The sequence below is a fragment of the Oncorhynchus mykiss genome, chromosome 3, assembly GCF_057628025.1.
Source record: "Oncorhynchus mykiss isolate SJ-2025 chromosome 3, ASM5762802v1, whole genome shotgun sequence".
Lineage (NCBI taxonomy): Eukaryota > Metazoa > Chordata > Actinopteri > Salmoniformes > Salmonidae > Oncorhynchus > Oncorhynchus mykiss.
Genome location: NC_143024.1, coordinates 21,364,889 through 21,388,042, shown reverse-complemented (window position 1 = coordinate 21,388,042; position 23,154 = coordinate 21,364,889). Strand labels below are relative to the sequence as shown.

Genomic DNA, 23,154 nt, shown 5'->3' with positions numbered 1-23,154 from the left:
ATGATTAACCTAAAACATTTGAATATAGCAATTCCAATAGATTGTGCTACAAAACAGAGTTGCGGCAGTATAATACATTCATTTGTCTAGCAGGTGCATACAGACGCACAGCACCGCGAAATAAAACGGGCCCGAGACAGCAGAGTGTAGAAGCGAGACAGACGCACTCGCATGAAACCACGGGCGAACCATGATAATGCAAGCTCACTTTTGTCTGACGTAGCCGACGTTCAACGGGAGATAAATACTACAGTCTACCTCGTACTGGTGTCGGAGGGGAAAGAGCCGAAACGGGAAAAATAGCGGATGGTTTGACCTCATTGGGGTTATTTGTTGTTTTCTTCGCCGTTTTTGTGGAGACCACTGATGTAACGGTTCTGGATTTGATGGGTTGGGTTGGCAGGACGGGATGCACAAAAGAGCGTATCTTACACCGTGTTTAGTTGCGGATTAGGAGAGGGGGATCAAACGGAGGAGGGGAAGAGGGGAACACAACAACAAGGAGACGTTCTTTATTAGCGGGGGAAGACAGCGCCAGACCAGGATACGGTAGCGGAAAGAAGGAGAAGACCGAAAGCGTCGCTCGAATGATTGTGCCGTGGTGGATCCCGCGACGATGCGACGACACTGCTGGGTGATAGTGCTGGCGGGGATGTTGTCGTACTTCAACCCAGAGAGAGCCCTTGGAGCCCCGCAGAGAGAAGGTGAGTGGTGTCGGTGAGCTGGAATGATATTGACGCTGGGAGAAAGAAGAGGGGGAGGTGGGAGAGGGGATAGATTAGAGGGTTATGAATAGGTACTCGGAAATATTACGGCCAAAACACACAGAGACAGCCTCAACAATAATACGATATATTTTATCTTTCTTGGCTGATATGATTAGGCTATGGTAGGCAAAATGCCTTTATAACACGGGATGAAATCAAAAAGACAATGGCCACATTATTATCATCAAGTAGCCAGGAGAATTCGGTAGGATCTGCGACCCTATTTCGGTGATATTTATCAATAGCATTGATGGCATGTCAAAACGGAAATTCGCCCAATGAATTTTAAATGAATCGCCACTGTATCATTCATGTGTATATCAAACCTATATTATCCCACTTGGGTTTAATGATAAAAATCTTTGAATTTCCATTTAAAATCAACTAAATCCGTTTTATTTTGTCCTCTTTTTATTAGGCATCGCAGTGTTTTGTGTGTGTATTGTCGTTTGCAGTCATGGTGTTCTGGTGTATTGTTTTGATAAGAGCCGTAAACTGGAGCTGGTGGAATAGGCCCATGCTATGTGTACCTATTTATATGCAGTGTATGTCTGGACAGCTGTCTAGGGATAGAATAATAGAATTGCCCAGGAATTGTGCATCTATACTGCCGATGGATAGGCTACATAAAATATTATTGTATTCTACATAGACTTATGTGAAAGAGTTTGAATTTCATATAGGCTGACATGTTTTTTCTATTTTATCAGTTTCCAATGTAATTCTACTGCCAGGCCATAGGCTTGCATAGGCTGCAGTCCAGTCCTGTACATAAATCAACGAAATTATTACACATTTATGATGAGTCAATAATTCATGTATCTTTCTCATATTCATACTCATGATTTTTAGTAGCTTTTCTTACTTAGAATTTACCCGTCACTCTTGAATGTGTTAGAATAACATGGACCGTTATGTTTTTAGGCCTTCGTAGAGGTTTGAGTGTTTTTCTCATCAAACAGTTATTGGAGGATGGAATCATACAACATATGAGCTCAAAACATCCTTAATGCTAATTACAATGTTCGATGTTCAATGATGTTATTTATATATTTTAAAGCAGTGCTCAAAGTGCTTCATAAATATATTTTTACAGGTAACTTGCATTTTCCACTCATGAACGATCTCATGAAAATATTCCATTGATCAGAAAAGCCTATTTGTGATTGGATTCCCTTTCAGTGTGTTATTGGACGTCTCTGTAAGATTTGTGTCTAGAGGGAGAGGCAGAGGAGAGGATGTGCCAAAATGGTTCATCACAGTTAAGCTTACACATTGATCTACCAATAGGGTAAACATCAATTAAAGCCTTTTGTTTGGACCATTATTGGACTGTTGATGCATCTTCACGCCATGCTTTCAGTAATCAATGAGCTCATGAAATGGATGGGGAAACGTACAGTTGGTTTTGCATTATCCATTACTGTGTCGTAATAGTGAGTCAATATCTAGAAGTAGTGATGAATACAGGGCATGATGGAATAGGATGAGCAGGGGAGAACAGAGTAGCTCTAGTACTTGTGTTTTCTGGTTCCAATGACACTGAAAATGCTCACACTGTGGTTGATATTCATAAGTACTGTACTGAATTGGTACTTGACCTGCAAGTGTATTGACAAGTATGTGCACTCAGAGGTTCACCTTCTGGAGTTTTGTAAAATTGTATATGGGGAAAAACAAATAATATTGACAACAAGTTCATCTAGAAATATGCATTTTTAATTGTGGCGATGCTGGTTTTGATTTGAGGGTTTAATATTTAAAGATACAACAAACAAGTAGTAGCCTACTGTTGTGAAGGGTTTTTAACCACCCTGCACTCCCCCTTCTCTTTTTCACAGATGGTTCGCTCCTCACAAACGGCCAAGTTGAGGTACAAATATATAAAAAAACGCCCCAAACTCCTCCTTCTCACCTAGGTAGCCAACCTCCCTGATTTGAGTGATTCTTTTCCAATTTTCCAACCCTCCCCCGATAGCAATTTCCCCAAAATGACAACGCCACCCCTCCCTGCTTTTCAACTGTGTTTCCTGGAAGGAATGTTTTTTTTTTGGTACCCCCCTCCCTCCTCCCCCTCTTTCCTAACTGGAATGGTAGACTTCCCTGATTTTAACTTTAATTCCGATCTCTCCTCTCTTTTATTGATTCTGAAGATGGTTTCCTGACTTTCCTCCAAAGTTTATTTCCTTTTCCTGCTTCTCCCAAAACTCCAATGACAGTTGTTCATTGGGGATCCTCCGCTTTGTCTGAAACGTACCTCTATTGAAACAATTCCAACGGTTTTCCTCCTCAATCTCAATATGTAACAATGACTTTGACCCTTTTCAACCCAATTCTCTGAAGCCTCTCTTTCCCCCACTCACTCATCCACTCCCCAACACTCCAACCTAACAACTGTGTGTTTCCTTCAGGAAGTACTACCTGGCCGATTAACGGTATTAACCTTTTCCTCTCCTCCTTTTCTCTCCCGCCATATCTCAGTCTCTCAATCCAGGGCTGCATCTCTCTCTTCTCCGCCCTACGTCGTCATTCTCATCTCTTGCTCGGGGCTCGTCTCCTTTGTTTTACTGCTCTTCACCTGTCTGTGCTGTAAGAAGGGAGGAGTGGGATTCAATGTAAGTCTCCATCATGTAAGAGACTTATTCACACGTCTTGTCTATTGTGTTGCACTGTCTGCATGCATGTTGTGTAGATCAATAGATATAGGCATCATATTACACATTGGCCCTTAGGGAAACTCTAAACATTGAGGGCTGTAACAATGTTAAAGCATATGGGAATGTCCTGATTTGTCATGGAAGGGCCCAGCACCACAGGGGCGGTGGGCATCCACATAATTCAAACCCTCTATGAATCTATTGTCTTTGAATCTGTGATCTTTGGGATGGTTCATTGTTTCTTTGGCTGCATGTGCAGCACCACATTTTACCAGAAGTATTACAGATGTTGCATGAGCCAGAAAGCTTAGGGTCTGTTTACATTTAATAGATTTCCTCATATTAAATCCAGATCGGTCTTTCTTTGTGACATTTCAGCCAGCACACTGGATGCATCTCAATTATCTAAAGTGGCTCCCCTCCTTCATCTTAACTAATGTGAAAACACAGGCAACAAGGGGAAAGTAATATGGTGTCTGCCCACCAGTTATTTGTTTACGCTTGCCCAATTTCTTTAGAAACGTAAACCACTTTAGGCTATTGACACATCCACTAGAAAAGCAGTCACCAACCCTCATCCTGGAGAGCTTCGGGTGTGTAGGGTTTTGTTCCAGGACAGGCCAGAACTAACACAACGGATTCAACTAATCAACTACGGTAATAAACAAGAGTTTAATAAACTGAATCAGGTGTGTTGGTGCTGGGCTGGAACAAAAACCTGCAAACCCTGTATCTCCCGGGACCAGGCTTGGTGATCACTGCTTTTCAAACTTACAATATCTCTAATTCTTCTACGCTTCCTCTGTTCTTTCCTGTCAAATCAGGAGTTTGACAATGCAGAGGGGGAGGAGTGTTCTGGGGGTTCTAGCCCCGCCCAGGAGGACAGTCTGTCCTCTTGCCCCTCCCTCCCGGAGGTCTACACCCTCCCACTCAGGGACAGGGCTAACTGCCCCGCCCTGCAGGATGGCTCAGGTAACTAAGGCAGACTCTCTGTAGCTGGAGCTGATGGCAGTATATAGCACATGAATATTAGCAAGCTTGATGGATATCAGAAAACCACAAATCATGTGTCTTTCTCTTTTCATCTCCTCTATTCTGTCTCTAAAGACTCTAAGTCGAAGTACTTCCGTAGGCACACTCTCAACTACCTTCAGGAAATAGGAAATGGCTGGTTTGGAAAGGTGAGATCACCAACTCATACCTCCACCCTCAGTTGTGACGTCATCATGTAATGGTGGTAGCTGGATCTGGCAGTTCTTCCAAATGTCTCTCAACCCCATGTTTCCTCTAAAAGACACATCCTTTTAACAGCTTCTCAGTAAATCTAATATTGGCTTCCTACCAGCTCTCATGAGTTATGTCTTCTTCCTACACCACTATATCTCTGATCTCTCTCTCTCTTTCTCTCTCTCTCTCTCTCTTTCCCTCTCTTCTCTCCCGCTCCCTCTCTCTCTCCTTCCTTCTCCTCTCTTCCCATCCTCTTCCCCTCTGTCCCACATCTCTCTTTCTCCTTCCACCTCTCTCCTGCTCCTTTCCTCTCCTCTCTCTCCCTCCTCTCTATCTCTCTCCTGTCTGTCCCACATCTCTCTTTCTCCTTCCACCTCTCTCCCGCTCCTTTCCTCTCCTCTCTCTCCCTCCTCTCTATCTCTCTCCTGTCTGTCCCACATCTCTCTTTCTCCTTCCACCTCTCTCCTGCTCCTTTCCTCTCCTCTCTATCTCTCTCCTGTCTGTCCCACATCTCTCTTTCTCCTTCCACCTCTCTCCCGCTCCTTTCCTCTCCTCTCTCTCCCTCCTCTATCTCTCTCCTGTGTCCCACATCTCTCTTTCTCCTTACCTCCTTCTCCCCCTCTCTCTCACTCTCTCCCCTCTTCTCCCTCCTCTCTATCTCTCTCCTGTCTGTCCCACATCTCTCTTTCTCCCTACCTTCTTTTCCCTCTCTCTCTCCTCTTCTCCCTCTCTCTCTCTCTCTCTCTTTCTCTCTCTCTCTCTCTCTCTCTCTCTCTCTCTCTCTCTCTCTCTCTCTGTCTCTTTCTCTCACTCTCTCTCTCTCCTCCCTCCTCTCTGTCTCTCTCCTGTCTGTCCCACATCTCTCTTTCTCCTTACCTCCTTCTCCCCCTCTCTCTCACTCTCTCCCCTCTTCTCCCTCCTCTCTATCTCTCTCCTGTCTGTCCCACATCTCTCTTTCTCCCTACCTTCTTTTCCCTCTCTCTCTCCTCTTCTCCCTCTCTCTCTCTCTTTCTCTCTCTCTCTCTCTCTCTCTCTCTCTCTCTCTGTCTCTTTCTCTCACTCTCTCCTCCCTCCTCTCTATCTCTCTCCTGTCTGTCCCACATCTCTCTTTCTCCTTACCTCCTTGTCCCTCTCTCTCTCCTCTTCTCTCTCTCTCTCCCTCCTTCCCTCTCTCTCTCGCCCTCCTCTCTATCTCTCTCCTGTCTGTCCCACATCTCTCTTTCTCCTTACCTCCTTCTCCCTCCCTCTCTCTTGCTCTCTCCCTCCCTCAGGTGATCCTAGCGGAGGTGCTGTGTGACTGCAGCTCCTCCCAGGCCGTGGTGAAGGAGTTGCGGGTCAGTGCCAGCCCTCTGGAGCAGAGGAAGTTCTTGGCTGAGTCTGAGCCATACAGGTCAGAGAAACTGACATTTTGTGTCATCAGACACTTTAATTTAAGTTATTTGTTTTTGTGGTTTCCTGAGTGTACAAAACATTAGGAACACCTACCTAATATTGAGTTGCACCCTCTTTTTCCCTCAGAACAGCCTCAAGTCAGGGCATGGACTCTATAAGGTGTCAAAAGCTGTCACGATCGTCATAATAAATGGACCAAAGCGCAGCGTGATCTGGGTTCCACATCTTTTTATTACTAAGTGAAACTCACAGCAAAACAAAACAATACATCTCAAATGAAACGTGAAGCTAACAATAGTGCTAACAGGCACTATCCATAGTCAAGATCCCACAAAGCACAAAGGGGAAATGGCTGCCTAAATATGATCCCCAATCAGAGACAACGACAAACAGCTGCCTCTGATTGTGAACCATACCTGGCCAACATAGAAACATAATCCCCTAGATGACCCACTAGTCACACCCCGACCTAACCAACATAGAGAATAAAAAGATTTCTATGGTCAGGGTGTGACAAAAGCGTTCCACAGGGATGCTGTCCCATGTTGACTCCAATGCTTCCCACAGTTGTGTCAAGTTGGCTGGATGTCCTTTGGGTGGGGGACCATTCTTGATACACATGGGAAATTATTGAGTGTGAAAAACCAAGCAGCTTTGCAGTTCTTGACACACTCAAACCAGTGTGCCTGACACCTACTACCATACTTCGTTCAAAGGCACTTAAATCTTGTGTCTTGCCCACTCACCCTCTGAATGGCACACATACACAATCCATGTCTCGATTGTCTCAAGGTTTAAAAATCCTTATTTAACCTCTCCTCCCCTTCATCTACACTGATTGAAGTGGATTTAATAAGTGACATCAATAAAGGATCATAGCTTTCACCTGGATTCACCTGGTCTGTCTATGTCATGTTACGAGCAGGTGTTCCTAATGTTTTGTACATTCAGTGTATTATAAATCACAGTTATTGGGATTAACTTCACAGTTAACTCCCAACCTTTATTTCACTCTGGTTGATTTGGTGCTGTTTGAAAAAGATCTACATGGACCAAGTCACATCAGTAGGTGGTTTTAATTATTGTGTGTCATATTGAGATGCTGGTAGTTAGAGACTGCATGCAGCATACAAGTGGTGCAGTGTTAGAACTGTAACATGGAGTGACAGATGACTACTGGTCTGACCTATTTATTATGCTCAACTTAGATTAAAATGACACTTGGCCCGCCATCTCTCTATCTCTCGCTCTCTCTCATACACACTTACAGTAACAAATTATGATAGTTAAGCTCGGGAAATGTTGCAATGAGGTCAGAAAGAAATTGAGCGTCATCCCAATAGGACCATAGAGGTTAGCCAGTATAACATGTGTGCTAAACAATTTCCCCATCACTAGTTGCCTCTTTCTCTGTCACATATAGAAACACATGTTTCTCTGTCATCTCTCTCGCTCCCCCTCTCTCTAGTTCTGTCTGTTTTCTATCATCCTCTCCCCCTCTCTCTAGTTCTGTCTGTTTTCTATCATCCTCTCCCCCTCTCTCTAGTTCTGTCTGTTTTCTATCATCCTCTCTCCCTCTCTCTAGTTCTGTCTGTTTTCTATCATCCTCTCCCCCTCTCCCTAGTTCTGTCTGTTTTCTATCATCCTCTCTCCCTCTCTCCCTCTCTCTAGTTCTGTCTGTTTTCTATCGTCCTTTCCCCCTCTCTCTAGTTCTGTCTGTTTTCTATCATCCTCCCCCTCTCTCTAGTTCTGTCTGTTTTCTATCGTCCTCTCCCCCTCTCTCTAGTTCTGTCTGTTTTCAATCATCCTCTCTCCCTCTCTCCCTCTCTCTAGATCTGTCTGTTTTCTATCATCCTCTACCCCTCTAGTTCTGTCTGTTTTCTATCGTCCTCTCCCCTCTCTCTAGTTCTGTCTGTTTTCTGTCATCCTCTCCACCTCTCTCTAGTTCTGTCTGTTTTCTATCATCCTCTCCCCCTCTCTCTAGTTCTGTCTGTTTTCTATCATCCTCTCTCCCTCTCTCTAGTTCTGTCTGTTTTCTATCGTCCTCTCCCCCTCTCTCTAGTTCTGTCTGTTTTCTATCGTCCTCTCCCCCTCTCTAGTTCTGTCTGTTTTCTATCATCCTCTCTCCCTCTCTCCCTCTCTCTAGTTCTGTCTGTTTTCTATCATCCTCTCCCCCTCTCTCTAGTTCTGTCTGTTTTCTATCGTCCACTCCCCCCCTCTCTAGTTCTGTCTGTTTTCTATCGTCCTCTCCCCTCTCTCTAGTTCTGTCTGTTTTCTATCGTCTTCTCCCCCTCTCTCTAGTTCTGTCTGTTTTCTATCGTCCTCTCCCCTCTCTCTAGTTCTGTCTGTTTTCTATCGTCTTCTCCCCCTCTCTCTAGTTCTGTCTGTTTTCTATCATCCTCTCCCCCTCTCTCTAGTTCTATCTGTTTTCTATCATCCACTCCCCCTCTCTCTAGTTCTGTCTGTTTTCTATCGTCTTCTCCCCCTCTCTCTAGCTCTGTCTATTTTCTTTCGTCCTCTCCACTTTCTCACTAACAAACCCACCTAAGTAAACCTACACAAACAAATGTGCCCAGATGTTATCCCCCTCTCTCCTCTTCCCTCGCTCACTTTAACTGCATATCCTCTGCTGCATTGCCTCTCTCGTTTCATCATCTTTCTCTCTCCCCCCTCTCTCTCCCCCTCTCTCTCCCCTCTCTCTCTCCCCCCTCTCTCTCCCCTCTCTCTCTCCCCCTCTCTCTCCCCCCTCTCTCTCCCCTCTCTCCCCCTTCTCTCTCCCCCCTCTCTCTCCCCTCTCTCTCTCTCCCCTCTCTCTCTCCCCTCTCTCTCTCCCCCCTCTCTCCCCCCTCTCTCTCTCCCCCCTCTCTCTCTCCCTCTCTCTCTCCCCTCTCTCTCCCCTCTCTCTCTCCCCTCTCTCTCCCTCTCTCCCCTCTCTCTCTCCCCTCTCTCTCCCCTCTCTCTCTCCCCTCTCTCTCCCCTCTCTCTCTCTCCCCTCTCTCTCCCCCCTCTCTCTCCCCCCTCTCTCTCGCCCCTCTCTTTCCCCCCCCCTCTCCCTCTCTATTTTCTTGCCTTCAGGAGTCTCCAACATCCCAACATCCTTCAGTGTTTGGGCCAATGCAGCGAGAGCATTCCCTTCCTGCTGGTCATGGAGTTCTGTCAGTTGGTGAGGGCCATGCTGTTTTTACTACTATTATGGGATGGAGAAGAAGAGGAGGGCACATTGTAGAGGAGATCCAAAGAGAGGCCATTTTGTTTTGGAAAGGATACATTTACTCCATTCCTCTAGGATTGTTTTCTCTCATCATTGTGTTTCTATCAGAGACTGATTGATACTTGAGCAACCAGCTGATTGGACAATAAATTATTCAAATGGATCAATTAAGTGACAAACACCAGACTATAGCTCCCGTACATGGAAACATACTTTTTAAAATGTATTTGACCTTTATTTAACTAGGCAAGTCAGGTTGCAAGTTCAAACCCCCGAGCTGACAAGGTACAAATCTGTCGTTCTGCCCTTGAACAGGCAGTCAACCCACTGTTCCTAGGCCGTCATTGAAAATAATAATTTGTTCTTAACTGACTTGCCTAGATAAATAAATACAATTCTCCTGTCCTACCACCAGTACAACCTCTCTCTCTCTAGTGATATTAACTCATTACCAATTCCCCTTCTGCTTTTGAGGACCTTCAGGTTCAGGAAAACTCTTAGGAGAGGGTATTTCTCCAGCATAAATGTACAAATGTACTTGATATATAGCTCAATATGTCTGGTCAAAGTTATAAACTATGTTAATTGTTCTTCTGATTGTTTTAAGTATCACATACTGTACATGATATTGGTAACACTCATTGATGGTGTAATAAATTAATTATATTTGTGATATGTTACCAGGGCGACCTGAAGAGGTACCTGAGAGCCCAGAGGAAGTCAGATGGGATGACCCCTGACCTTCTGACCCGGGAAATGCTGACCCTGCAGAGGATGGCGTTTGAAATCACCTCTGGCCTGCTGCACCTCCACGAGAATAACTACATCCACAGGTCTGTGAGGTCATATCCTGGCTCTCTCTGGCTCCAGTGGGGTTCCAATAGCTCCAGTGATTGATTGGTTGGTAATTGAGTGATTGACAGTAAAGGAAGTATGATTGTTTTCTCTCCAGTGATCTGGCTTTGAGGAACTGTCTCCTTACCTCTGACCTCACTGTCAGAATCGGAGACTATGGGCTGTCTCACAACCACTACAAGGTATGTTTGAGTGTGTGTGGGGGCGTGTGCGCTTACCCATGTACTTTGCTTGAACCACCACAACCTGGAGACAAGTTATACCACTTTATACCATGGCATTGTTGAATAATCGTTTCTGATAGGCTTGTAGGGCATTCTAGAGAGGGCATTCTTTCCCTATAATCCACAGTATATCTGCACGATAGAATTCCATGGGTATAGTTATTACATGTTCTATGCTTGAGCTGCATTTGAAAGCAAAAGTTGAAAACATTCTTGGCATTGTTGAATTCGATTTTCATAATAGCAAGCTAGGACTCAAATTTGGTTAAAAACTAGCAAGTCTGTTTGTTTGGTTACCATGGCAACCACTGTCTCTATATTGTAAACTTGGTACTTCAGTGGATACTTCAGTGGATGTTGAACACATTTTCTACCTGCAAATGAACACATTTCTAGCTACAAATGTTTAAAATTATAACCATGGTATAAAAGGGATAATCAACTCGGGGCTCTATGCGTTCTCTGCAAAATAATAATAATGATAACTCTGTGGAAGGTCAGTTCCGCTCCTTCAGCGTGTCATGGAACACACCTTCCAGGTGGTTGATTATCTTCCAGAAAACACATAGCCCCTTGTTGATTATCCATAACGTATTGGATGTCCCTAATGGCTTATCTTCAAGTCCATGCATCCCTCTGTGTGTTTATCTGTGTAGGATGACTATTACCTAACATCAGACAAGCTGTGGATTCCCCTGAGATGGATAGCGCCAGAGCTTCTGGAGGAGTACAGAGGATCTCTGATCGTCACTGACCAGACCAAGACCAGCAATCTGTGGTACGTACCATAACACAACCTGCCTCTAAAATGGACAAATAAACAACTGAATATTTCAATAAGCTGTATTCTGTATTTCTTAACTAATTTAATTATTTCTCTATCCTCCAACTCTCTCTCCCATCTCTTTCCCCTCTTTATCCCACATCTCTCCCCTCTCTTTCCCATCTTTATCCCACATCTCTCCCCTCTCTTTCCCATCTTTATCCCACATCTCTCCCCTCTCTTTCCCCCTCTTTATCCCACATCTCTCCCATCTCTTTCCCCTCTTTATCCCACATCTCTCCCCTCTCTTTCCCCCTCTTTATCCCACATCTCTCCCATCTCTTTCCCCTCTTTATCCCACATCTCTCCCCTCTCTTTCCCCCTCTTTATCCCACATCTCTCCCATCTCTTTCCCATCTTTATCCCACATCTCTCCCCTCTCTTTCCCCCTCTTTATCCCACATCTCTCCCATCTCTTTCCCCTCTTTATCCCACATCTCTCCCCTCTCTTTCCCCCTCTTTATCCCACATCTCTCCCATCTCTTTCCCCTCTTTATCCCACATCTCTCCCCTCTCTTTCCCCCTCTTTATCCCACATCTCTCCCATCTCTTTCCCATCTTTATCCCACATCTCTCCCCTCTCTTTCCCCCTCTTTATCCCACATCTCTCCCCTCTCTTTCCCCTCTTTATCCCACGTCTCTCCACTCTCTCTCCCCTCTCTCTCCCACTTCTCTCCCCCCTCGCTCCCCTCTCTCTCCCACTTCCCTCTCCTCTCTCTCCCACCCCCCCACTCTCTAATTTCTCTCCAACTTCCCTCTCCTCTCTCTCTCTCCCATTTCTCTCCTCTCTCTCCCACTTCTCTCCCCTCTCTCTCCCCTCTCGCTTCCTTTTCTCCCAGGTCTCTTGGGGTGGTGATCTGGGAGCTGTTTGAGTTTGGTTCTCAGCCTCACAGGCACCTGAGTGATGAGGAAGTGTTGACCTTCGTCATCAGAGAGAGACAGATCACCCTGGCCCAGCCACGGCTCAAACTCTCCCACGCTGACTACTGGTCAGTGGGCCATTTCTGGACTTTTGGTTCTCTGATGATATCTGCATTTGATGAAGAAAGTAGTCGATTACAGATGTGTTACTTTAAAGGCCTACTTTGTCAATAGATCATTAAGGTCTAAGCTAATATATGCAATCCCCTCAAACCTCTCTTTTGGGGTGGAGGTAGATCAGCTTTAATACTGCAGATAGATTGTAGCTTCCATCAATGTAATTGTCTGCGTCCTTTCCAATCCCCTTTATCTTTGTGTTTGTCTTTCCTGTCTTTCCTCTTCCAGGTATGAGATCATGCAGTCCTGCTGGCTCCCTCCTTCCCAACGCCCCTCCATCGCTGAGGTATTCCTCCTCCTCTCCTCCCTTCTGGCTGCTGAGCGAGGGATGTCCCGAAGGAGTGTGGGAGAGGACGAGGAGGATGAGGACGGGGAGTATGAGGAAGGGAGAGGAAGAAGAGGAGAGAGCGATGAATCATTTGAAAGACGGTGGGATTCTCTCCGTCCTCCGGCCTTCCAGGCTGCAGCGAGTGAACGACAGAGAGAGAGGGAGTATGGGAGGGATGACAGGGGGAACTCCTACCCTCTACTGGAAGCCGTGGGGAACTGCATCACCCCATCCTCCACAGAACTCGATGACATCCTGACAGTCACGGAGACCAGTAAAGGGTTAAATTTTGAGTACTTCTGGGAGAAGGCCCATGCGAGGTGGGGCTACCAACCACCTCCTCCTCCCCAGCCAATCCCGATGGTCAACCCCTCCCACAGACAATCACTGGACACACCCACTGTTGTCCCTGTGATAAGTGCACGTAGCCCCTCCCTCGCCAGTGAGTACTTCATCCGATTGGAGGAGCACACCCCTCAGGATAAGTCCCCATCTCTTAAAGGGAAAGCGCATGCTTTCCGTTCTGACTCGTTGTGTCCTGGAGATCTGGAGCTAGTGGAGATACGCAGCGGAATGCTGGGCAAAGAACGCACGCCGTACAGTTCTGATGAGGAGTACACTGGGCGAGGAGGGAAATCCATCCAGACCATCCGATCCAGCGAGGTCCAGATAAGGGTCCACAACACTGGGGTGGCAGAGTTCAAAGACACCTCCAGTAGGGTGACTGACTTCTCTGTGGTGGATTTAGGAGATGATGAGGAGGAGGAGGGGGGTGAAGGAGACAGTAGGTCATCCACTGGTTCTCAGGCCCCTGTCCTGCCTCCCAAGCCACGTTCTATGTCAACCTCATCGGGCAACCACCTCCACTCGCGCCCCCTCCCTGCGCCTCCGTTGGGCTACCACCGAGTAGGACTTGGGCTGGGTCACTATTCCATGAGTGGTAAGATAGAAACGATGGACCCTCTGACGGGCAGCTGCCTGCCATCATCATATGATCACTTAGGGTTCCACCGTCCTCGTCAGACCATGCCCCCCTCCCCGTCACTGTCCCCCTCCCTACCCCAGTCCAGCCACCCCATCTACCCCACTCCCCAAACATGTCCTCCCCCTCTCCCACCCCACTACAAGCCCCAAAGGGGCCTGTATCACAGCTATGGTGTAGGTAGCTACTCCAGATACAGTAAGCCCCAGATGTACTCTCAAAGAGAGCCACTATCCTGTGACGACTCAGACCGACAAGGTGGTGTACGGCGCACAGCATCCTTGCACAACACAAAGGGAACATCCAATTTCCGCTCAAAAGACTTTGACTCTCCCGTACGACGCCAGAACGTATTTCGCCCTGTTTACCGCAACATCTCCCACTCCGAGTCCGGGGGCCCCAGAATTGAGAGGCACTCGTCCTCCAGTCCCACCTATTCAGATGAGGATGACTCCCCCTTTATGTCCCCTGAGAAACCCAGTGGGGGAGCGACAACCGTCCCGACTTCTAGTTTGTCAGAGGATGCGGATCCGGCCACAGCCGAGCTCTTCTCCAGGGGTATGAAGAGGACCCAGTCGCGCCTCGCCACCATCCTGCCTGCCATCTGGAGGGAGGACGCGGAACTGCAGGCAGATAGCGTAACCGACGCCAAGATATCCCCCATGCACCTGTTTCTGACTGAGATCTCTAGTGTGTCAGAGTCAAATGATGCCAAGTCCAAGGAGGGGAGGACCTCATGGGAGGGAGAGACAGAGCGGGAGAAGAAAAGGGATGGGGAGAGGTCAGGGAACTTCCTCCAGCCCTTGAGAGGGGGGATGCGTCGGTCCCGGTCGCTGGTCACAGAGCTGGGCTCTGCAGAACAGACATTGGGGCCAGACAGAAACACACAGATAGTGACAGAGGTGGAGAGGGTAAGGAAAGGCTCCATCCAGAGAGATCTATTCCTCACTGAGATCTCAAACACAGGAAGGATGGATGCAGGCATGGAGAGAGATCCGGTGAAGTTCCTCCACCCTCCTGGCTCCCGATCGCGTCCCTACACCTACACCTGCGCCCCCGGCCTCCCGTCCTACGCTGAGGCCGAGGAGGCATACTCCAGGGGCATGAGGAGATCCCGATCCCTCCTCTCCGAATTCACAGTGGGGAGGCAGGAGTCGGAGTCACAGGAGACAGAGAAGGAGACAGAGAAGGGACAGATGACCAGAGAGGAGTTCCTGAAGGAGATCCAATCAGCAGAGACCTTTTTGACAGAGATCATATCCAGACAAAACGTGACCACCTCCAACAAGCATTGCGAGGACTTGTCTCAGTCACCCACTCCAATGTCACCAGAATACGAGTCAATATGCATAGATCCTGACTCCTCTCAGACCATCCGTTTCCAATCAGAGAGTTCCATACGTACATCAAACAGAGGCAAAGACGATGTAGCACCGGAGGCCATTTACGCCCAAGTGACTAAACGGGCAAAAAAGAGTGAGATGAAGGTCACTATACGGCCTGAGATCCCAGTACTGCAAATAGGATCAAATAAACAGTTTGTCAAACAGGAAGAGGAATGTCCCACACACACGACCTGCCTCAGGGACTCACCCAGCTCACTCACAGATCCCACCGCTGACACCAACTCTCACCCAGACTCTCAGCCCCAGCCGGGTGACTTTGTGTTCTCAGCGATAATGCCAAAAAATGGCCTCCTCCTTTACCAAACATTCCCCAGTACAAAAACAGAGGAGGACGTTTCAGAAGGTCCAGCCTTACCTGTAAGAGAAACACAGAGAGTCAGAGAAAGGGTTGAGCTCTCAAGACAAGCTCAACTTCAGTCTTTATCTCAAGACAGTGTTACTGGAGGAGTGGAAGACTCTGAAAAGAAACCCTGTGATGATGAGTCACCTATTTATGTAGATGAGAAAGAGAGCAGGGGTCAGAATAATGTTGGGGAAAGGAGTTGTGAGAGAATGAAAGGTGATGCTGAGGTCAGAGACACAGGGCAAGGATGTCAGAAACAGGAAGTTGTTGATGACATTTTACATGACTTAACAACAGAGACATCTGAAACAGATGGAGCATGTCAAATTGAATCTAAAGATTACAAGGAAGAAGGGTCAGAGAGTTCAAAAGGTTGTGACAGTCAAATGAAGAACAACACATCACATTGTTCTACTGCTCAGTCACATGACCCAAATGTTGAAAGCTATTTACAAATCAACAAACAGAATTCACAGATCAACCAAGAAGGAAGGTCAGACCCAAGTCAAAAGAGCCCTGCAGCCGTTCCCACCACCCCAGACTGGGACCCATCCTCTGACCTCTCTCTCTCCACCATGACCCCCTCAGACTCATTCATTTCATCTTTGACCCCCAGTTCAGCTGACTGTCTGACCCCAGGTGACCCGTGTGTTGGAGGTGAAGGACCAGGTGGTTGGAGGCTGCTGGGGACAGAAACCCCCCACAGAGACTCAGCCTACTTCTCTGACAATGACTGGGAAGGGGAGGGGCTTAGCAGGAAGAGCAGTGATGGACTGAGCGTGACCAGACCCGGCAGTGGACGAGGCGGAGAGAGGGGGACGCTGACAGGAATAGAAGAGAAGACAGAATTAGAGGATGAGGGAGAAACCGGGGGAAAGAGTCCCTTGAAGAGGATTTCAAATAAGGGAATTGACATTGAGAGGGAAAAGGAGACAGTTCTTGAACAGAATGCTCATGTGCAGGATATCTCTCAAAACAGTGATGATGGATATAAAGACATGTCAAGTATTCAGGAGAACGATCTCAGTCTGAAAGAAGTAGAACATAAAACAGGGTTAGAATCAGAACAGAGAGAAGACTCTGGAATGTTCCACAATGAGAGTGGAGAGTCAGATGAAAAGGGACTCCATCCGGGACTCCTGTCTGATAACTCACAGACCAAGGAGAACAATGAGTTTATAGCTAAGCTGTTCTCTAATTTAGATGATGCACCTCTCAAAGGGTTCTCTTACAATGATGGAACTCAAATTTGTAATCATTACACAGAAGGTGTGATTTCTCATGTGGAGTCGGATGATTTTAGATTCCATGACTCCACAGACAAAGACTTGACATTGCCTTCTAATAGTACCACTAAGACAGATTGTTTGAAATTAATATCTGCCATTCAGACAAAGGATAACAAACTTGAGAATGAAGAACTTCCAGGTATTGAAGATAGAGAAAATGATAATTCCATGAAAGACACTACGGAACCAGTGACAGCGTTACATGGCGACCATGATAACAGAGAATCCAGGCTATCTAGGTTCTACGGTATTCAAACCAGCGAGGTCAAACTCAGTGACGATATTCCAGTAGTACTGGATCCCAACGACGGAGAGAGCACCAATGACGAAGAGAGCAAACTGTCCTCTTCTTTCTGGGCCGAGGGGGTCACTGAGGTGTCTGAAAGAGAAGACGGACAAGATCTGGAGATTCAACACACCGACGCCAATGAGCTTGGCCTGAGAAACTTGTGTTACTCAGAGGAAAGCGAAGACGAGAGGGCCAAGGCCAAATCAGAGACAGAGAAACAGCTTGCCGCTGGAGAGCTGTGTAACGCCATGAAGGAGAAATCTCCTCAGAGAGGACCAGTGATGGGGAGCCAGAATGGGTCTTTGAGCAGGGATGGATCTGCTGAGACTGTGGACAGGGAGTCATCTAAGGATCTGGAGATGAAGGCTAAAGAGCTGTGGAACACTCTGGAGGAGGGGGAGGGGAGAGGGGAAGGAGTGGTGAGGGGCGAGTTTGACTGTCACCGTTTCCAGCAGGGAGACCTGCACCTGTGGCCATCAGAGAACGACCAGTGGGCCTCGCCGGAGAACAGAAGCCAGGAAGCTGAACTCGGATTGGAATTCTTCTCAGCGTTCGGAAATACCTGGGAGGAGAGGGAGCAGCTGGTGGTAGGCCGGGAATTCTGGGAGGCTGAGGAGAACGATGAACTGGCGGGGAGTGAGCCTCATCCAGCCGTCCTCCAAGATAGTGAAGATACTTCTAATGACGAGAGGCAGGGACGGGTAGCCTACCTGGAAATAAAGGGAGAGTTGTCCCAGAAACAGGCTCTCTCCAGTAGCATTGACAGTCAGCTATCCCAGGCACTGGATGTACAGCAAGAGGAAAATATAGAAAATCCAGATAGGTTTGACGATAATGATGTTGAAGGTGATCAAAATGTTGAAGGTGTTCAGCTAGTGGTTGAGGTGGAAAACCGAGAAATCCCAGAGCATGAGACCAATGCAAGAGGGAGGGAGCAGTTCAGGTCACTCACTGAGATGGGTGGAGACAGTGAGGGTCAAACTGCATCTCTTCTAAACGACTTGGATGGAAACATTGCTCAAGATGAGGGAAATCAGAACTTCAACAGGTTGAATCATCTCAGTGAAGTCCAAATGGAAGAAGGGGCAATGGCAGAAAATAACATAGAAAAAGAACAGGACTTTGAATTAGACAACCATCTTGCTCCCACAGTAAAGAGTATATATATGGGTGTATCTATCTGCCTTACTGGAGTACCACAGGTAGATTTGTCAGGATTAAAACATATTGAGCCAAGCATACGCATTGAAGAAGCTGACTCTACTCACCAGCTTGTGGGGGAGGACAGAGAAGGGGGAGTAGACATTGTAACCACAGGTGAGGATTTGAGAGACATATCTCTTCTATGTGACCCGGTGTCTTATCCCAATGATAATGACTTGGAGGATATAGCCTCTTGTACAGATCGGTCTGGTTCACAAGGAGACAACTTTCAGTTCAGTTCTGTAGACTTTCCCAGCCCTCCTCCTAGCATGGATCTTGATATGCAAGAAGACAGGTTGCAGAGTTTAGATGATTATTTTCCTAGTCCCCCACCTTCTGTCATAGAAATAGACGACGATCAGGGTCTTATAAACCTTGATTATTTGGGCTCAGATTTCATTACCAGTGCTGAGAGAGACCCAACAATGCCCCCCACTCCTCACACTGATATCCCAGAGCCGCCCCCCTTACCTCCCACCACAACCCACAGCAGAGGGATCTCTGCAAACCTCAACCTTTCACCTCTACATCCAACACTTCCATTATTCTCAGGTGAAAGCCAGAACCAGAGCCGCCTCACATCAAACATGTCCGAGGATGACAGAAATAACCTGTCCCAGAAAAACACAACCACCACTTCCACCACACTTCCCTCATTGCCCCAGAGTAACTTCAACACCATCCCAGAGCTGTTGATCTCTGAGTGGAAGGATTTGGACGAGGAGCCTCTTGAAGACTTTGAGAAACTGGAGCAGCTGTGTTGCATATCTGGGGATGAGGAGGACACCCTGGGTGACCTCTTCCTGGGGAATCTGGAGCTGTTGGAGTCTATGAAGAAGACGCCTGAGCAGAAAGCTAAGGGTTCTGGAGAGAGCGATAAAGGTGAAGAGACCTGTGGGACCTCCATGCCTGAGGGGAAGAGGAGAGTGGAACTGAAAGAGGAAGTTGACGGAATCTCTGAGAGCGCTGACTGGCTGGCCAGGTCGGTTCCATCGGCGGTCCAGGACGTCCCAACTGGGGCTAAACTTTCACCTCAGGAGAAGAGGCGTGAACTACAGTTCCCATCAGCCCTTTCACCATGTCATTCTCCGGACTCCAAGGACCAGAGGTCACTTTCCAAGATGCCCACTAAAAATGGCCTAATGATGCAGGTGAGCATTAGCCTTGCATTTTAACCCCAAGTTGCACAACTTTGTAGATGTATGAAAGTATAAGCCTACACAATTTACAATATCCATTTTCCTGATACCCCTATTATCTTCTTCTGTTTCCCTTTCTTCAGGTGTGTGAGGAGAGACTGCAGTTCTCTCTCTGTGAGAACGTTAAAACAAACGTCCTCCGGGGGGCGACAGTGAGCGACAGCGTCATTCTCCGCCCATGGGGAGACCAGCCCTTAGATGGGGGAGGAGACACAATCAGTGTGAAGGATGTAGGAAGGTATGCTCTCTCTATCACAGGAGGTTGGTGGCACCTTAATTTGTGAGGAGGGGCTCGTGGTAAGGGATGGAACAGAATCGGTGGAATGTCATCAAATACATCAAACACATGGTTTGACGCCAATCCATTGGCTCCGTTTCATCCATTATCATGGGTTGTCCTCCCCTCAGTAACCTCCACTGCCCTCTATGTATTTTGAGATTTATCAAACTGTTGTGTTGAATGATGGCAGGCAGACAGATAATAAAAGAAGATATCTTTTTTTCTGTTCTTAGCGAAGAGGAGCCGGACACCGAACCCAATTCTGAACCCCAGAGTGAGTCTGATGTGACTGACAGTGAACCACTGACTGTGATCCAGCAGCCAGAAGTTACACCCCCTCAGCCTGTGGCAAACCAAGCAATGAAAGGTACCTCCAGACTTTTTTCTTTGTGACAATGTGCATGAATTGGATGCAGCATTGTTGACATTCACCCACTCTGCAGGTGTGTAAATGACATGTTCTAATGGATAGATTGGTGCTTTCTGACACCATCTTTAATGTCTGACTTTATCTATTCCTCTCTTTTCTTTCACAGCCAAACTGGCTCGCCTGTCCCTCTCCCTCTCCCTCCCTCCTCTCCCTCTTGCTCTCCCTCTCTCCTCCAGTCCCAAGGGAGGGTTCAGGGAGGGTGGGCTACACAGAGACAGGAGTGGGAGACGGAGGGGTGCGTCCCCAGGAAGTGACCCCGATGAGGATGAGGAAGAAGAGCAGGAAGACGAAGGCTCCAGGAGGGTGATTGTTGTCACGGAAACAGACGTTGGCAAAAGGGTGGGGCTCAGGAGTCTGCTGAAGTCGCCAAGGGAACCGATAGACAAAGAGAAAGACAGAGGGAGAAACGTGTCCTTTTTTGATGATGTCACTGTCTATCTCTTTGATCAGGTATTTGTTTAGTCCCCCCCCCTCATATATTGAGTCCCATGTTACACTTGGATGTACATGTACTGTCTCTGCTCCTTTTCAGTCCCTGACCCCTCTTCTCTGTTTCTGAAACAGGAAACTCCAACCAGTGAGCTGAGTAGTTCCACATGCACCAGTCCAGCTCCAGCTCCTAACAAAAACACTAAATTTGATTTACATGGTACGTACTACGTATGCATGCATGTTGCTATTAGAAACCATATAACGATCCTGTACATCATTCCCTTCTTAGAGCCAATAGAAAGCGTTTGATAAAATCACTACAATAACAAGCACCCATTGGACAGCTCCCATCTGATCCCCACTCACTGAAGTTGAGAACCCCTCACACCAACCCCTTTTCAAAATATGTATCCCCAAAATGTATCTCTTGTAATTATCCCCCACACGCTGTGACATGGGGAATGGAGTGGGGACATAAATCTGGTGCTCAACAATGCACGTCTAAGATGTGTTTTCCACCCTGTCTCCAGAAGCCTTCCACTCTCAGTCTCTCCCACTGATCGCTTCATTTCACAGAATAATGAGAGTTTTGGCTGATCCCCTCTGGGTGTTTTGAATAGACTGTATATAGAAAAGCATCAACACCAAAATAATCTACTTTCATGATCTCTGTCAGCCTGCAGAGTTAAACAGTTGAAAGCTTTGCTAGGAGAGAAAGTTTATTTTTAACTTGGGAGTGTGGGCCTTTTTGTGCTTCGGTTCTACAAGAGGATGTTTGTACACACGTATAGAGTATATTAACTAATGATATACCATTTGTGTAATGTTTTTATCGTACATATATTTTTTTAATAACATTTACAGTTGTATGCTTTTGTTTATGTCTTGTGCCGCATGGGTCAATTTGATTTCATGAAATGTGTTAGAATGTATCCCCTGAATTCAAATAGTATTTACTCCAACCCTAGTACAGTGTGTTTGTGTATGGCATAGTTGTAGTGTAGTAATTCCTTAATTCCCTTACTTACACCATGCTCCTGTCTTTCTACCAGGAGCAAACAGCAAAGGCAAAGACTCCAAAAGAAAAGGGGACTTGTCAGTCAAACCGAGGTCGCTCGTGGGGGCCAACCCAGTGACATCCTCGCGTTTTACCGTCAGCCCAGCCGATGACCCCCACTTGGTGTGAGGCAGGGTTCCGGAATCCTCTGAGTTGTTCTGTAACCCTCAGAACAGGGACCTTCTGAGAGTGGCCAGTGGATTCCCCTCCAACCATAACCATTCTCAGAGGCTATTTTTTTATCGATCAGGCAACGGAAAGAAAAGACCCCCGTTCTAAAAGCTGGACACATTCCAGGTTTAACCAGCTACCAGTCCTTGTACGAGAAAGGTTGTTGATATAATAACTCCTCCCTTTGCCACTGTAACCTAGGGTCGATTTATAGACACTGGCTGGAAGTGGTTGATGGCAAAGGCAGTTTGTCCTAGGCGAAGAACAGTCTGGAGCTTTGTCAAATCTGAAACGGATTGACGGCTATGCAATGGGAGTCATTGTGTACCAGCTTACCTTCTCTTTACCTGCTTCTTTCGGTTGTCTTTACCCAGTATGTACTGGGGGATGCACTTTCTTTTAGTCATGTATATCTGTCTATGTGGAAGCTTGGATTGAAATCTTAAATTTGTAAAAACGATTTTCATTGCAGTCAGTCATACTTGTAGGCAGCAGTTGGGGCCAGAAAACAATCTTAACTCCTGTATTTGAGAGTACTCATTCAACATTTGTGTACAAAGATAGTGATACAAGTGTATACAATATAATTTTAGAGCTGTTTAATTTAGATGTATTCTTAGACTGCACGAAAAGATGAAAACAAGCTATGTTTCTATATACTTTTATTCTAAAAGTCTATGTCTAGCTATTATTTATTTAATGTATTCATTATTTATTTAAACATTATTTCCATGCTTTGTAAATATTGTTTATTTATTTTGGTGCAATTAATTTATCTCTCAGAATTGTTTGGGACAAAATGCATCTAAGTAATAGCTTCTCGATTTAATTATTCTTCATAACAAATAAAGCAAGATATTTTCCCCAACCCCCAAAAATATTGAGTATAATTTCATGTCTTTATAACTGCCATCCTGTGCTTAACTTATGTCCTCAACTTGTAGGGTTTCCCAAACTGGGTCCTGGGGCCCCCACGGGTGCATGTTTTGGTTTTGTCCCAGCACTACACAGCTGATTCAAATAACCAACTCAACATCAAGCTATCAAGCTTTGATGATTTTAAACAGCTGTGTAGTGCTACGGAAAAGGGGGGGGGGGGGGGGCAGGACTGAGTTCGGAAAACCCTGCTCTAATATATATATAACATGTTTCATTATTTTCTAATATGATTCAATGTATAGTTGTCTTCTCATAATTTTACTTTGTTTGAGGACAATTGATGTATCTTAGCATGATAAAACGGAAGCTTCTCATCAGTAAATATCTCCAAAAGTTTATGTATTTGTTGATTTACATTCATTTTCTACTAATAGCAACCCATCATGCAGTCAAGCTCCAACTAGTCCCTTTGTTTAGTCTGTTTCAACATCTGTTTAAAACCTGTATTGTTTAAAGAATGGGTTTCATGGGATGCTGTATAAAACCAGGGGAAATAAAAACAACATAAAAACTGTGAAACATTTATTGAACTGTTTGATGAAAATAAATTGTACTGTCTTATATTCTTAAGTCAGAGTATTCCTTTTGGTGTCAAAAGAGACTGGACTGGTG

The 23,154-nt window shown here is 46.3% G+C and overlaps 1 protein-coding gene across 4 annotated transcripts; it reads left to right on the top strand.

Annotated features, from left to right (window-relative positions):
• Window positions 1-78: 78 nt before the first annotated feature.
• Window positions 79-23,105, top strand: lmtk3 (lemur tail kinase 3). 4 transcript variants are annotated; one of them, XM_090224622.1, is made up of 17 exons: window positions 467-704; window positions 2,609-2,640; window positions 3,249-3,382; window positions 4,249-4,396; window positions 4,532-4,605; window positions 5,923-6,041; window positions 9,119-9,206; window positions 9,939-10,087; window positions 10,207-10,291; window positions 10,990-11,111; window positions 11,996-12,145; window positions 12,423-19,185; window positions 19,317-19,471; window positions 19,747-19,880; window positions 20,050-20,393; window positions 20,508-20,592; window positions 21,428-23,105. In XM_090224622.1, exons 7-17 carry the CDS (start codon window positions 9,189-9,191, stop codon window positions 21,559-21,561), a joined length of 8,139 nt encoding a protein of 2,712 aa, XP_090080748.1. In that variant the 5' UTR covers window positions 467-704; window positions 2,609-2,640; window positions 3,249-3,382; window positions 4,249-4,396; window positions 4,532-4,605; window positions 5,923-6,041; window positions 9,119-9,188; the 3' UTR covers window positions 21,562-23,105. The 4 variants fall into 4 exon arrangements, with proteins under 4 accessions (XP_036824273.1, XP_036824275.1, XP_036824272.1 ...); XM_036968378.2 differs by lacking the exon at window positions 2,609-2,640 and having other exon boundaries at window positions 79-704; XM_036968380.2 differs by lacking the exon at window positions 2,609-2,640 and having other exon boundaries at window positions 220-704; window positions 3,249-3,397; window positions 21,438-23,105.
• Window positions 23,106-23,154: the final 49 nt, after the last annotated feature.

What these genes read in the sequence shown, in the direction of transcription:
- lmtk3 (XM_036968377.2), top strand. Translation starts at nt 617, where the DNA reads ATGCGACGACACTGCTGGGTGATAGTGCTGGCGGGGATGTTGTCGTAC. An exon ending in TGGAGCCCCGCAGAGAGAAG is followed by an intron (nt 705 to 3,248) that starts GTGAGTGGTGTC and finishes GCCATATCTCAG; the next exon opens with TCTCTCAATCCAGGGCTGCA. An exon ending in GAAATGGCTGGTTTGGAAAG is followed by an intron (nt 4,606 to 5,922) that starts GTGAGATCACCA and finishes TCCCTCCCTCAG; the next exon opens with GTGATCCTAGCGGAGGTGCT.